This window comes from Solanum dulcamara, chromosome 4 (assembly GCF_947179165.1).
Source record: "Solanum dulcamara chromosome 4, daSolDulc1.2, whole genome shotgun sequence".
NCBI lineage: Eukaryota > Viridiplantae > Streptophyta > Magnoliopsida > Solanales > Solanaceae > Solanum > Solanum dulcamara.
In genome coordinates, this window is record NC_077240.1 from 249,667 (window position 1) to 266,249 (window position 16,583).

The window sequence follows — 16,583 nt, forward strand, 5'->3', positions numbered from 1 at the left end:
CAAAATGATTGTGGTTTAAACGTATGGCCATAGCAAAATCGAAGATGTCGGCAATAGTTAATGTGGAAGGCACATGGGGTTACCAACTGGAACGACAGCTATTTTGCTGCAGTCGGTGGCCGAATATGCGTTTTGGTCTTATTACCGTCTTTTCACTGTTTCTCTATCCTTCTCCCCCTCCACGTAAACAGCAGGTTTGAATCTGAGAAAATGACTAAAATGATTCTTAATATATTTTATTTGACTAAAATAGTTCTTAATATATAACAAATGCATTTAATTATCCTTAATATATTTCACTTGATTGAAATGATACTTAATGTATAATAAAACGTATTTATTTTGGTCTTTTATCTTAAACCTAATAGATTTATCCGACAAAAAAAAGACAATAAATTTAGTTGTGAATTTTACGTGGCTAACAAAATTCACTATTGTTGTTTTTTTCGTTAGTTCCAAAGAAAAACTCCATGAATTTTAACAACATTGTCTTTACTTTTTTCAAAAAAAAATAGTGAATTTTGTTAGCCACGTAGAGTCTGAGTTGAATTTAAGATTTTTTTTTTAAAAAAAAATCAGTTAAGTTTAGGATAAAGGACCAAAATAAAAACCTTTTGTTATACTTTAAGGACCATTTCAATCAATTGAAATATATTAATGACCAAAATGAATGCCTTTGTTATAAATTAAAAATCATTTCAATCAAGTAAAATATATTATTAACCAAAATAAAACATTACTCATACATTAAGGACCATTTTGGTCATTTCCTTGTTTGAATCTCAAACATCATATACAATGCAACTCCCTCAAGTAATTCGGTTCACTAAAACATGCTCTTTTTGATATTAATTCGTTGAGGTTTTTATCTTTTAGAAAACTCATGTGGAAGTGTCAGGACCATTTCAACTTGTGACCATTGCCGTCCTTTAACTGAAAAGGAGAAAGTCAAAATATGTTGTGATTAATTAAGCACGTCACCATAAATGACCGACCATATTCTGCATATATAGTTTGCGTAATTGTTGCAACAAATCGTGGGCTATTCCTTAAAAACAATCTCTCCCAAATACAGAAAAACCCATGGATAAAATACATAATTATGTGTAAATGATTGAGAAGGATCACATACACCTTCTAATGGAAGCCTCAACTAAACAACACTAGGTAGCTGAAACAATTTCACACACTAGGGTCTACAGAGATTTCAACATCTTGTTGAGGCACACAGCAAGAAGATAGCAGTCTACAAGCTCTTTCAGTCAATCCTCTTCTACTCAAACTTGAGAGCATGACATGCTACTTTTAGAACTGGGTAGCAGACATTGTTATGGCAGTTCCATTGCCTCTGCTCTGTTTTCTGTAAAACCTGTAAACTAGCCGGTATGAAATACCTTTAACACATAACATGACCAAGAGCGAAACAAAATCTCATGCTCCAAATAGAAGATGCACCATGTTCTGTAATATTTACCCCTAGCTTAGATAACCATAAGTCCATAACAGCATTTCCCTAGAATCGCTGAAAATAATAAATAAAAAGTATAGAACACCAACAAGTACACAAGCACGTGTGTAACTAAAGGATATGCCAAAAAATTGTACTATGAATAAGGGTAATGTGGTAAAAACTGCATTTTGAAGGAGAACAAAATATAACCTTCGATGCCCAAAACATTCTAAAGAAGAGAAGAATGGGGAGTTCACCTGGGCCTCCCAATATTCTTTTTCTTTTCGATCAAATTATGTCATGACTTGAAAGCAGATGAGTTTCTTTCTCTTCTTTTTTTGTTCTTCATATTATTCTTTTGGTGGAGGCATATGTAACGAGAATCATACTAAGTTTTCTGATTTGACTAATGGTTAGAAAACAGAATTAGTTCTCAAGTGTTCAAAAACACTCCAGGAAGTTCTAAGATTACACATCATACTAAATTTTCTGATTTGACACTTCTTTAAGACTAAGGTGTCTTCAACCCATACCTCGATTATTTTACTAGGCTAGGTGCATGTATCACCTTGTCCACTAAAACTTAAAAGACAAATCGAAAGAAATCGCCTAATTTCTTTTCGTCTTTACTAGGATTGAAATTCTTGTGATTTTTATTACAATTTCATCCATCTCTAAAATCACTAGGTCACACCTTTAGGTACATACTCTGAAATGACATTGAAGATCATTGACAACTGATAATATCTTTTCCGTTTCGACCTCACTTTCTGTTATGTGTCACTTGGGAACATCCCGAAGTGTTTTTCACACTTGTACAACTAATAATATCTTTCAGATTATTAATTAACTTCCACCACTTTAAGTTCAGTAAAAAATAGAAGTATACTTTAGAACTCTCTTTGTTCCACTTTATGTAACTATAACCATCTCGAGTGTAAAATGAGTTTTTTTAAAATAATTCTTTAATGTTTTGAATGGTAAATTATTGTGACTTACAATAATTTTTATGTAGTTTCTAAATATGTTAATTTTATATTTTTTAAAAAATAAAGATTAAATGATCAAATTTACACTGAAAATTAGTCAATTTAATCCTTATAGTCAGAATTGTGTCACATAAAACGAAATGGAGGAAGTATTATTTTTCTCCACAGATAAATAATTTACCTAACTCGGTCTATGTGAGCTTTGCAGTGTTCGTCCCACATCCGGATAAAGGAAGAAGGTTGAGGTGATTGACGGCAAGTTAAAATATAGTCATCATATTATAAACTTCTAAAATTTGAATTTGTTGGAACGTGCTCGCTATATTCAATACGCAATCAAAGGATTTCTTCCTAAAAAGAGAAGAATTCCCCTTGTTTTCTTTTTGCTCCGCTCGTGCATGGCACTCCTTGCTTGGGGAGCGGCATACCATAAAAATAAAAGCCTTATGGCGACTACCTTAAGCAATTCTTATTCTTTCGTAGTTGTAGTTCCAATGATAACTGGAAATTAGGGACCCGCCTTTTTTAACATAATCCACAACTTGGCCCAGTTGCTATGCCAATTCAACCCGCTTTCTAACTTGATTGTGTGAGCAAAGATGGAACCATCGCTATCTCTTTAGTTTTTATTGAACTTTTCACTGGATATATATTGTTTACCAATTCGAATAAGTTTTATACCGTTTTTTTGTCATATACTATCCTAATATGCTTTATTATTGGCAAACTGAAATATCTTATGTTACTTCTTACATTTTTTTAATTTCATTTCATTCTCTTCTTTTTTGTTACCAAAGCCTTATTTTTTTGCTTTTTTCCCCCACCTAATTTATGGAAATAATCTACCAAAGTCTTCTATTTATTTTTGGAATAACAAAGTCACTCTATTATTGTTATTTGATTCATAAAATTTAAAAAAAAATATATTTTGCATGCCATGTCATATTAAAAAATAATTGTGCCTGCATTCCATATGCCAAATTATTACTATTAAATGAATTACAAAATTATGAAATTGGTCCCATTTAACTATGAAGTCTATCAATTTACTCTACAAGGAGCTACTCCTAAATGAAAAGTTAGTACAAATCTAGGCTAATTTTATGGGTTGAATGCCATTAGTCATAAATTATAGCAAGTGTTAATATTGTTTAGATTAAGCGGATCAAATTGTGCGGGTCATGACGCAACCCAATTTCTAGCCCATGTTAGCCCAAAGTCTTTTTGGGAGGGTTATGATCCAACCTAGTTTTTAGTTCAGCCTAATCGTCAAACTTGATACATCAAACATTTGCCAAAAGAAAAGAAACCAGCACTATAAAAAAGATGGGAATGCAAGAGAACTCTATATCTGCAATTTATTTTTGTTTATGGTGTCAAATGGGGCATTGTAGAGGAAGCTGGATCTATTTGTGACATGCTAGAGTCCCTACAGGATTATATGGGATATACTTTTGCTGAATGTAATACCTATACAGTTTTACAGCATTCACTTAGTGCTGTTTTCATTTATAAATTATATTATCCTCCCAAAAAAAAAACTCTGAATCAAATTAATATACTCCAACCCAGTTCAACAAGGAAAGATTTATTTAAATTCATTGCCAAAAAAAGGGCTACAGGAAGAAAAAAAAGAAAAGGAAATACCTAAATGATGTGTCCATTCAAAAAGCTAATGAGCTCCAGGCGCATCTCTCATGCTGAAATTCAGACTATTTCGCATTGTTCGTCTTCCTATGCATGGATTTCCTTTTTGCATCATAGCAACAAATTCTCCATAATCAATGCGTCCATCCTGAAAAGGAAGTCCACCAGGAGATCAACTAATAGTTAGTTAAATGAAGCAAGAGATGTAGAGATGCCAAAAGAATCATTCCATCCATTTAAAATACAGATTTCCTAAAGAGTACAATGTGCCTGCATCACGGCTGCAGTTGAGGCCCTAATCCCAATACTGAGGCTCTGGAAGACTGATCAAAATACAACAAAGATTTGTTTGATTTGAAGAAAGAAAGAAATGTCTGTAACAACACCTATTCATTTTTATAAAGCTACGATTTCTTTGTCTTCCTTTTTTTTTCTTTTGGACAACTATCTCAGCTTTGTCTCCTCATCATGCCTTTTAATACACAAAACTACTTGGACTATGAAGTGATGCCAAAAAGTGAGTAGCTGGCACAAATGCGGTCAGACCAAACAGAACTACAGGAAGTTCTTCAAAAATAATTTTCAAAGCAACTCATTGTATCTGAGCAATTATGAAGAAATTTAATCTAATCGTAGTATCCCTGAAACATAATCATAATCTCCTAATATGTGTCCACTTTTTTTATTGATAAGTTCCTAGAATACTTCAAGGTAACTTATAAATAAATCAGTAAAACTGCAAAATATGAAGAAATTTAATCTAATCATAGTATCCCTGAAACATAATCATAATCTCCTAATATGTGTCCACTTTTTATTGATAAGTTCCTAGAATACTTCAACTTTATCTTCAATATAATTGACTTACATTATCCTGATCAACTTCTCTGATAATATCCTCAAAGAATACATCTGTAATGTTATGATCTGCACAGGCCTGCTGGAGCTCATCAACTGTAATATAACCACTTCCATCCTTGTCAAAATACTGAAATGCAGCCATGAGATGTTCCTCGCGGTCCAATTTGTTAAGGTGAATAGTTGCTGCTATGAATTCTCCATAGTCAATAGTTCCACTATTGTCCACATCAGCCTGAAAGCAGTAATATTACATCAATGGCCTTAAAAGAGTTAGATAAGCACTTCTACATGAACCTCATAGACAAACATGTTTAGGGAGAAATACAAAGATAATCACGGGCCATATAAGACCAAACTAGAACCATTAACAGAAAGGTGCTTCTGATGAAGCATATATGTGGTGCCAACTATTTGGTAAGCCTGCACAACCTCCTCAATTCCCAGAAACTTATCACACACACACACAACCAAAAATAAATAAATGCTGGGCACCTTTTCCAGTGAAGCTTTGGCAGCTACATTGAGTTTTAAGTGCTCCTTCATGAATGTACATAATTAAACTACGTAAAGAGCCAAATCCCAATCTGACTCTAGTCTTTGCACATTGAGTAACCTTGAGATTTGATCATTAGTTCATGATCTTTATGTCATTTTACATTTTTCTGCTCCTACCCACCTTAGCATACAGTCACATCATCAATTGAATAAAGATGCACAAAACAAACATAATTAATTTGCAGTCCAGGTTTTCTTACTGCATCCATAAGTTCCCGTATCTCTATATCCTTTAGGGTAGAGCCGTATTTTCTCAAACCAGCTTTTAGTTCATCGAATGTAATTGCACCACTGTTATCAGTATCCATGGCCTTAAACATCTCCTTAAGACCGGCAATCTCCTCCTCCGACAAGCTTTCTGCAATCACCTGAAAGCATATTAAGTATGAAAACATCAATACATTGCATTATTCAGTTACATAACTGATACCTCCCAAAGGACATAATCAACATTTTCTTGTGTAACTTCTACATGAGGTTTAAGGACACTAAAGAACCATAATAACAGACTTGGGCAAAAAAATTATGACCAGATATATATATATGCATACCCGCAGAGCCATCTTTTTTAATTTGTTCATTGCAGAAAAGTGTTTGAGGCGAGAAAGTACTGCAGGATCAAGTGCTCTATCAGGAGCAACACCATTTTCACAAATCCAAGGATGACCTGCAGAATTTTAGAGAAAACAATAACACCAGATCAGCAGTTGGTTGCATGGAAGATGCCGTACATGCACCCGATAGATAGACAATACAATTGAAATTTGAGAAATACAATGACTTGATCCACTTTATGCAGTGCAAATTGATCTATTACGTCTTGTAGTCAAGACAAATTTATTATTTGAATCAGAAACAAAGAAAATAAACCTGATATTTCCAAAGGGCTCCTAGATAACCTAATAAGTTATAGTTCAGGTATGAGAAACTCCTCTCTACTGTTAAACTAACATTTTTTTACATAAATTAGATAAATTAATAGTCAAAAAGGACTTCAATGTTCTGCCACCAGAAGCACAGTCCAGAAGAAAGCTTGTTCCTATAACTCTGACAGAACAACAACATTGTTACAACACACTATCTCTTGATATAACAACTATCAAACAAGCAAAACCAGATTTATCTCATGGGAGAAAATAATGAAGTCGCATCAAATCCATTCAGTAACCAGTCAAAATGTAAGGTTACCATCACTTATAAGGTAAATAAACTTACATAATACTTCATGAGCAGTTAACCGCTCTGAGGGTTGCATGCATAACATCTTCCGGATGAGATCTTTTGCACTCTCCGATATTAAAGGCCAAGGGTCTGAGTCAAAATCAATGTGCCCTTTCAGAACTGCATCAAATATCCCCTGCTGTGTTTCTGAAGAATTTAGATGGTAAGTTAAAAAAGAGAAAAAACAGAAAAGTTACAGCTATACTGTATAGGATTATAAACATACCAGCCCAGAATGGTGGAACTCCACTTAGCAGTATATAGAGTATGACCCCTGCTGTCCAAACATCTGCTTCTGGACCATAATGCTTCAAAAGCACCTCAGGAGCAACGTAATATGGACTCCCAACAACATCTGTGAAAATTTGGCCTGGAGAAGCAAGGAACAGAATTCATCAAACCAACACTACAATTTAATGAAACTGCCACCAAATCAATGTTAAAAGTAGCTAACTATTCGTCTAGAATTTCCAGGAATGAGAGTTGGTGCATAAAAGCATCTCCAAGATCATACTTTATTAGTAGTACCCTAGCAGCATCCACATCAACAGGTACACAAAGCCTTAATATGTCCACACACAATTAAAAGAATAGCTGCAGTGTAACCTAGAATAATTTTACCTAGCTATATGTCAAAAAATTGGAAGTGAAAAAAAAGAGAAAAAGGTAGGAGATTGACCTGGCTTAAAGAATACTGAGAGTCCAAAGTCAATGGCCTTGAGAGAGAAATCATCATCCTTGTTAACCAACAAGAAATTCTCGGGTTTGAGATCTCTATGCATAACTCCAAGTGAATGGCACGCCTCAACAACACCAACAATAATTTTTGTCAAATCAGCAGCCTTTCTCTCTGTGTAGTGTCCCCTTTGAATGATGCGGTCAAACAATTCACCGCCGCCACAAAGTTCCATGACAATATGAACATACAAAGGATCCTCATAAGCACCCTTGATGGAAACGATGTTTTTGTGACCAGCCAAATGATGCATTATCTGAATTTCCCTCCTGACATCTTCTACATCCTCCTTAGAGATGAGTTTTCTCTTGGCAATAGATTTACATGCGAAGTCGATACCGGAAGACAATTCGGTGCATAAATAAGTGGTGCCAAACTGGCCTTGTCCTAGTTTACGGCCGAGGGTGTATAGATCGCGAATGATAGGGGTCTTATGACCGAGGACGTAATAGGACTGGTTGGCGCTGGTACGAGTCATGGTACTGTGATCTTTGACGAGGGGTGGTTGTTCTTGTTTGGGGTTGGGAGGATCGGAATTATGTTTGGAATTGGAATTAGACTGATCTTGAGGCTGAGGGTAGCCCTGAAAAGTTTTGCCTCCGAAAGATCCACGGCATGCGTTGCCCATCAAACAATCAAAATCCCCAGCACTCAGCTCAGCCTCGTAACAACGCTTTCCTCATCTATTACTACTTGTTTTCTTTTGAGCGAACAATATAGATAGATGGATGGATTGTGTAACTAGCTGAATTCTACCGGAAGAAGAAGAAGACACACGAGCGATCTACTCTCCTATCCTACTTGCAACTATTTTACTTTATAATACACTACTTAAAAATCTACTACGTCTGTGTTTTTTAATTTTACTATTGCAACGCTCTTTTTTCTTTTTAATTAAAGGAAGGTCACCCGTAAATGCTGGAAAACGACAATGCAGCAGGAGGAAGACCTTGCACCAAGTGCCCTGACATATTTTTTAAAGCGTTCATTAAAGTTAAAAAGTAATAGTACTTGTTTTAAAATCATAATAAGTCACGAGCAATGTCAAAGTCAAAATTTTATTAAAATTATTTTAATCGTATATAAATAATATAATTTTTTATCGAAGAAAATTCGAATAAACCTCTAAGCCCAAGGTGGCTCCACCCAAATTTTAACTTAACTAATGACTTTTGACTTATAACTCATAAACTAAAAATCAATCCAAACAAGCTTTACATTTTGGAATTTTCATTCTTATTTTAAAGACAGATTTTGCCCGCCCTTTCTTTTTCTATCATAAAAATAAATACATTTATATGTCCATCAAATCATACTAGTTCTAATAGATTATGCTTAGATTATAATTAAAGACAAAATCTATATATTTATCAAATTAGCGTAAATATTGACCGCTGAGTAAATTTTTACAAAAAATAGAGTGTATACTTAATTATTTAGTTTATGGATATTGTAAATAAAATACTCTGTGGAAAGGTCAATTGGGGACTATTCAACCCTGTCTTCAGCATCCTAACTTTTTCAACCAAAATTATTGGTCCAGTAGCCACCCACGCTCATTTACAACCCTCCTCGACAAACTAAATAGATTACCACAAGTCAAAAAGATATTTACATGCAGTCACCCCTCTCCCATTGGTTAGACAACAGCTACTTAGTGAAAAGGACTCGGCATGGATCCTTAGTGACATGTCCAACTAGTTAAAATCTTTCTTTTCTTTTCTTTTTCTGAACCCAAATAAATGAGTATCACAGTCTGTAAAAATATTCTCTTGAACAAACAGAAAACTTCCTTTGCATAGCATACACCTTCAAATTACTCCTTTTTAAGGGATATTTTTAAAAATTTACACCTTAATAAAAATAATTATATCTACATAGTCCATATTTTCACACAACACCCGCATAATCCATTTCTTTCTATTTTCTCTTATAAGTGATATTACTTCATTCACAAGTCGCAACCAGACGGAAATCCATTGAGGATGACAAAGAGTTCATCAAACACTACTGAACACGCCAAGGAAGGTGGTTGAGGCCACCACAGTTCACATGACTCTTTCTGAGGGAGCTGTTATTTATTGTCTGAGTAAGTTAGGATCCTTGTCTCTCATGTCGAGTAAGCCCCCCACTTGTTGGCCTACAAGTTACACACAATGCAACTTTTTAGCAGAACACAGAATCAAACATGTAACTTCAATTCTACATAGAAACTCAACAATTTTATGCTGGATTGCCTACTTTCATTTTTTTATTCATGAAATTTATCTGCACAAGGCTATCAATTGTCACATCAAGAAACTCTTATACCTAAAGTTATGCAGCTCATTTCATGTTTTACAAAATTGTAAGAATCTCCAGGAACATATTCAGCATTAACATCTGGAGCTATTACCAATCTTCTTATCATAGTTTCTTTATGACTTTTTCAAGTCCAAAAGCACAAAGCCTGTTGTAAGAGCAATAATGACAATAATGAAGGAAATGCATCCTTCCCCAGTTCTGGCGATAGCATTCGAATAGCTAAGTTCAATGGACAAACAGGCTCCAAGTGAAGGCATAGAAATAATCGAGCATTTGGAAAGAACTATACGAGAACAAGTACAAAAAGAGAATATTAGTACACTTACAGTCCAGTTAACACTTTAATTGTGTCATAGAGAAACCATTGCAGAGTCACAACAGGCCCCACAAGTGTTATTCGAACAGGAAGACTTCTCGTAAACAAATTAACAAGTCCAATCTCTTTTATAGCCTGAAATCATCATATCATTTCTTTTCTAACTAATTAGATTTTACCAATAATCATAAGAGTATTTGACAGAAGTTTTACCTGTCTAATTGTCTCAGCCTTTTTGTTGTAAAGAGACGAGACAATATTATCAGCGGGATTAGATATTACAGTGCCAACAGATCCAGCAGCATAACCCGATAAGCATGTCACACCGAGTTGCTCAGCTCTTGAGCAATCTTCCTTCCTTCTCTGTATGACCTTCCGGTACATCAGATCTACTGAGTGCTCAAATGTCGAAAACATGATCATGGAAACTGCCGACGGAAAAGGAAGCACATAGAAAGTTATAATTACAAACTCCAAAAGCAGAAACCAAGACATTGGCAAACCACAGCTGGTAATGTGATTATCATATTGTAAAGGGCATCTATATACAGAAAGATTTCAAAGACAAATTTGATTAATAATCACATTCTAGAAATTGTGAAGTAGCCACTAAATTTTGTACCAAGTGCAAACTGGTATAGTAGCCGACGATAAATAAGGCCAGACAGTAAATGATGAACTGAAGCAACGATGATCCTATGCAGCAGCCACACGATGCAAAATGCCAATTTTCAATGGTAAAGAACAGATAAATTGAAATGCAAGAATCTACAGGATACACAAAATACACACTTATTACTCCAGTCCATCCCACCCAAGGACACTGACATGAGTATACTTTACCAGGAAAGTCCCACAACACTTCTGAATGACAACATGAAGGAAAATGAGGGGTGATGGGAGGGATAATAGAAAAGACTAAATTAAGTAAAGATTTTACATGGAAGATTACGCCCCCAAAGTGGAAAGAGTCCCTTGTAAAAGCTACAGTGAAGCAAAACCAAACTTCAGCATCAATGTGCAAGGTGGATCGCAATAAAACAAACAATGCATACTTCTTAGACTTTACCCTGAAAGGCCTTCATTCACGTACAACTTGTGAAATCCGTCAGTTAATCCCCTGGCAAAATGAGGCTGCGTTTGGACCTGAACTTTGACAGCTTCAAAGGGACAGAGGGCCACATCAGCAAATACTTGAGCTGATGCAGCGCTGAGGAAGAATATAACACTCCTTTGTTGATCAACTAATAATTCAGAATAGGACCTTTTAAAGTATTCATAAAGACCAAATTTAAATCCTCCTTGAACTCCATATCCAAATAATTTCCCTGACCAACCTCTCCAGAGAGCAGAATGGCCTTGCTCTCTCCATAGTGTTATAAGCCCTGATGAAATGCCTCGGTATTTGAGAGGGTCCACCTGAAGTAAATAAAGGTATTATCAAAACATACCAGATTAGGCAAGTTACATCCTCTCTTGCCACCCTTTAATTTTAGTTTATTTGTCATGAGGCACAATGACACATGGAGTTTACAGATATGTTAAAAGAAAGAAAGTTGTGTGTTCTAGTGCAAAACTGTAGTAAGGAAGTCACTGTTGGAAATCTTACGGAAAATAATCCATCATAACAAACACTAACACTTCATCGCAAACACTTGTAAGGAATTCACATAGCTTGAGGCGTGCTTTTATCAATGTCCTTAAGGATATTTCCCCCGATATAGATGTATCAAGGGGCGGAGCCACATGGTGGCTAGGGTTCATCCGAACCCCCTTCGGCAAAAAATTATACTATTTATACATGGTTAAAATATTTTTTTTATGTATAAATAGTAGATGTCAAACCCCCTTTGGCTAGCTTGTGTATCTACTTCTTCAGATTTTGAACCCCCTATTCAAAATCCTGGCTCCGCCACTGGGTGTATCCCCCAGGATTCAACAAGCTCTTCTAGTACAAAACTAGGAGTCATAATCTAAGAGAAGATTTATAGGGAAAACACACATGAGGCTAAAGCCTCCAACGGTAATAACAAAATTAGTGTCAAAGATTAAAGATTAAAGTGATTAATTCAATGGTCAAACCATTTGCAGTCTAAATGATGGGAAAAGGACAATGACAGTAATAGTCATTCAATTGAGTGAAACAATTTCCTCCAACGTCTATAAAATTAATGGAAATGAAGAGGTCAAAGAATAAAGACCAGATAAAGGCCTTTTAATTATAATAAATATATTAAAAGCCATCAATAAGATATCAAGGAATGAATCTAGACAATAATATGAATACTTTCTTTTTGAGATACTAGAATTATTTTTCCAACAATCACGAGGTTCAATGGATTGAAATCAAGACATGTGATCAGGGGCGTACCTACCTTGTGCCGAGGGGGTTCATCCGAACCCCCTTCGGCGGAAAATTATACTATTTATACATGATTAAAATAATTTTTTATGTATATAAAATAGATGTCGAACCCCCTTCGACTAGCTCATATGTCTACTTATTTAGATTTTGAACCCCCTTATTTAAAATCCTGGGTCCGCCACTGCATGTGATCATTTGAACAGAATATATATAGGTACGAATCCAGCTCATGGAGGTTCCAATTACCAGAGCAGGTATAGATAACAAATACACAACTAAACATTAGACGGAACAGAAGAATGCCATCAGAAAGAATCTTAAGAGTAGGAGTTTGTTTCTCAACATATAGAAGTGATCTATTAGTGAAAGTTTGCAAAGTACATAATTAGATACTCCATGAAAATAAGTTCTCTTTAATCCTAAATTCCTAAGTTTCAGTCCTTTCTCTTTACCAGCATTAGTTGGAGTAAGTTTTCTTTCATGTTTTTTTTTCTTTTTGATCTATTAAGTTTCTGAAGATGAACCTATTGAAAACAATCCATCAAACTAGCGGAGATTGTGGTGTTGGAAAATGTGTAGTTTGCGACTATTATTCAACCTCTACAGATAAGAAAGATACTCAGTATAGAATTACCAGAAATCAGAATCGCACATGCATCTAAATCTTGTGTCACTTTCATAGCACTTTGGTGATCTCAATCTAACAACGACGTCACATACAACCATTTGTTGTAAGTGAGAGGTTCAAAGTATTTTTACACTTTGTTGGGATGGTTATTACATATCGAATTGTACTGAAAGCAAATGTTAAGCACTAATAATGTCTTAAGGAAGATGGTTAAAGGCTAAAGGGAAAAGTAGTTCTAGAAAGGAGGCAGAAAAAGAGCAGAGCCAGTGTGATAGGACTTTGGGGTTTTTTGAAATCCAAATGACGGCAGATTTTTGTAATTAAGTGCGTCAAGAAAAATAAATTGAAAAGTGTAAATACCTGCATATTAACCTTCAAGACATCGAGAGGAGTAATGGCGAGATGAGTGATGCCAGCGCTGAGCATTCCTCCAGCGGTACAGAGGCCGTAATACCCAGCCGAGAATTCCTCGAACACCCTTTCTCCTTCCATTTTCAGCACCCAATTGATAAAGCGGAACACGCTATTACATATAGTGGTGATGGAATGAAACTTGGAAGTTTGGAGGCCAAGATATTTCTATTGTTCCGAACATGTCCACGTTTCTCCTGTCACCAACTCTACAAAGAGAAAAGCCGCTCTACACTAGTAGTACATGGCTGACTCGAATCCAAGTTCAATTCAGCTTTAAATGGTCATTAATTTCGGGTACTCGTTTCAATTTGTTATTTTGGCTCCTAAACTTTGTAAATTTTCATTCAGACACCTTAATTTTATTAAAATATTAAGATGAAATTATTTGAGAGATTTTTATATGTGGCTCAGTTTGTAAGTTGTATTAGCAAACTGGACCCTTAAATTCACTGAAACACAATATTTTAAACATTTTTTTCATCCTATGTGTGTGCGTGTAGTGTACCCATTTACACGTGGATTTCCACGTCATTAAAATTTTTAATAACACATAAAAAAATAAATATTAAGAAAAATAAAATAACAAATAAAGGTTACTTTTGCATTTTTTGAACATTGTTTTCTCCATATTTGCTCTCAAATTGAACACCAAATTCATGTCAAATGGGAGAAATTCTTACCTATTTGACTTGTATTTCACCCTATGGATTCACAAACACAAACCCAACAAATCTTCGTTGCAATTTTAAATTTATTTCATAAACTCACAAAACTCATTTATTATACTTGAAGCTTCGTCAAGCTTATCAATGAAGTTTTTCAATTTTTTCATACCTACTATCACCCTTCACACTACCTCATACAAAATTCAAAAAATACTCACAAAATTGAGATTTTGGGTGGGAATATGGCAAAACAAAAAGGGATAGGAGTGGTGTTGGTTTGCAGCAAAAGAAGAGAATTTTGAGAAAGTATTTGGTGGCGAGGCAGTGATGCAGGGGCGTTAAAAAAAAAAAGGAGGTGAGAATGGTGGGTGGATCCATAGAAGAAGGATCTATGATATTTATGGAACTATAGAGCAAATATGAATCATCAGAGCTTCTCCATTTTTTTTGTCGCTATGAACAAGGGCGGATTTGTTGGAAAAAAGCATCGATTAATTTTCGTTCCTTTCAGTCCGTCTTCAAGTGGAAAATAACACAGAAATTTAAAGAGAATAACAATACAAAAATTTAACGTGGAAAATTTCTCAATTGGAGAAAAATCACAAACCACCCAGAAAAATATTTACTATATGAAAATTGTTACAACCATATAATACACAATATTTTTCTAATACACCTAAATACCTAAAATACTACACCCAAGAGATCTCCAAGAGAAAATTCTTTAAACCTCACGTCTATTTCTCTAGATTTTTGTTGTTATGTGTTCATGATGAAGATGCCTATTTACAGGCAATTTAGAGTCATGGTTGATGCTTATGAACACATTTATGCCATCATATTTGATAAAATGTGTGAAAATCATTAGCCTTCTTTTTTGATTTTTATCAATCAAATGCCCACAATTTTAACTTTTTTCTTTTTTATTTAAACAAATACAACAGGATTCACACGGATCACAGGAATTTTGGATCAATCCCTCACTTGAAAAATTATACTGTATATATAAAAATTAATTTTATGATTGTGTATATATCTTAAATATTGAACTCCTGAACAAAACACTAGTACGTAGTGTAGTGGTTGAGGGTGTTAAGATTTACCCATAATAATCGTGATTGAATCTTGGCGGAGGAATTTTAATTGTTATTTTTACTTCAGACCTGATTTTTAAAAAAAAATTAGTCCGTCAACTTTTTTTTTGGTAAAATTCAACTTTTTCAAATAACTTTATATTGTAAATTTATTTGTTTCTTTAAATTATTAAATTAATATATAGTAATAATTCAATCAAAAAATTGATATCTAAGTAAGTATTATTATATATTTAATAAACTTTTTAATAAAAATTATTGAATTTAAGCTAGTTCATGTATGATTCAATTCACTGACCCTCTAATTTGTCAACACTATTAGTATGTTTACTTTTTTCGAACCTCATGAACGAAAATTCTGTATCCACCACTAATTCTGGACCATTAACATTTCTGACCCAGTGAGAGTTACTAAAGTCTCTTCTTCTCTGATTTCATTCATGGAATTATTGTCAAAACACATTTTCTTTATATGAATGAATATAATTTTGACATAACTTGTATATAACATGAATAAATATTAGCCTGACATAACTTATATGTCATATTTATAAAATATAATATTTTCTTATTTGATAATATATACTTCACTTATAATATCTCTGAGATATAATTCTTTAAAAGAAAATTATTTCACTCACAGAAAAAATAATTCTCTCAAAACTATTTCAATGGGAAATAATATATTTTTTTTTTTGTATTCATGGTACTTGAAATATTGTTTCACCCTAATATTTCAATCTATTTTGAAATGTATCTGCAATTTGTTTATAGCTTTGAAATCATGAAAATTCCCAGGCACAACGACGCAATTATCAGGGGCGCGCTCTACCACTGAGCTAATAGCCCGTCGTGCGAGCCTCCCACTGGGGGCCCGCTATGCCAAAAGCGAGAGAAACCCCATCCCTCTCTTTCCTTTTTTCGCCCCCATGTCGCCACACGGGGGGAACATAGGGACGTAAAAAAGGGGTAACCCTCTCTTCCGCTACTGGTGGACTGTTGCACAGAAAGGGCGACAGAAGCAACCTTTCTTAGCGCGCTTTTCAAGCGCTTAGCTTCTGCTAGTGGCGGGGCGGCAAGGCCATGTTGTTTAGTTGGAAGCCTAAGCCAAGAAGGTACGAGTAGAAATGAAAGAAAAAGATAAAGGAATGACATCACAACGGGATCCTAATCTGTTCTTCGGATTGATCACAGATTCTCGGCCCCGTCTTTTGACTTCCACTCCAGTTGACCTCTCTTGTTTCCATCCCACCGTGAGAAGGTAGAGAATTTTCTATTCAATTCAAAATTCAAATTGAGGTATGATACTTTTCTGATATCTGATAATTCTATATCGGG

General features: G+C 34.7%; 2 protein-coding genes across 5 annotated transcripts; both read right to left on the reverse strand.

Annotated features, from left to right (window-relative positions):
• Positions 1-696: 696 nt before the first annotated feature.
• LOC129885243 (calcium-dependent protein kinase 5) lies at positions 697-8,327 on the reverse strand. Of its 3 annotated transcripts, none has more exons than XM_055959450.1 (8): positions 7,403-8,327; positions 6,950-7,093; positions 6,718-6,870; positions 6,054-6,169; positions 5,703-5,870; positions 4,955-5,179; positions 4,087-4,234; positions 697-933 (listed from the first exon to the last, which is right to left on the reverse strand). In XM_055959450.1, exons 1-7 carry the CDS (start codon positions 8,085-8,087, stop codon positions 4,112-4,114), a joined length of 1,614 nt encoding a protein of 537 aa, XP_055815425.1. In that variant the 5' UTR covers positions 8,088-8,327; the 3' UTR covers positions 697-933; positions 4,087-4,111. The 3 variants fall into 3 exon arrangements, with proteins under 3 accessions (XP_055815425.1, XP_055815423.1, XP_055815424.1); XM_055959448.1 differs by lacking the exon at positions 697-933 and adding an exon at positions 984-1,369; XM_055959449.1 differs by lacking the exon at positions 697-933 and adding an exon at positions 1,394-1,522.
• Positions 8,328-8,844: 517 nt separating this feature from the next.
• LOC129885244 (mitochondrial phosphate carrier protein 1, mitochondrial-like) lies at positions 8,845-13,718 on the reverse strand. Of its 2 annotated transcripts, XM_055959451.1 has the most exons (6): positions 13,433-13,718; positions 11,149-11,498; positions 11,020-11,063; positions 10,293-10,507; positions 10,090-10,214; positions 8,845-9,599 (listed from the first exon to the last, which is right to left on the reverse strand). In XM_055959451.1, exons 1-6 carry the CDS (start codon positions 13,562-13,564, stop codon positions 9,554-9,556), a joined length of 912 nt encoding a protein of 303 aa, XP_055815426.1. In that variant the 5' UTR covers positions 13,565-13,718; the 3' UTR covers positions 8,845-9,553. The 2 variants fall into 2 exon arrangements, with proteins under 2 accessions (XP_055815426.1, XP_055815427.1); XM_055959452.1 differs by lacking the exon at positions 10,090-10,214.
• Positions 13,719-16,583: the final 2,865 nt, after the last annotated feature.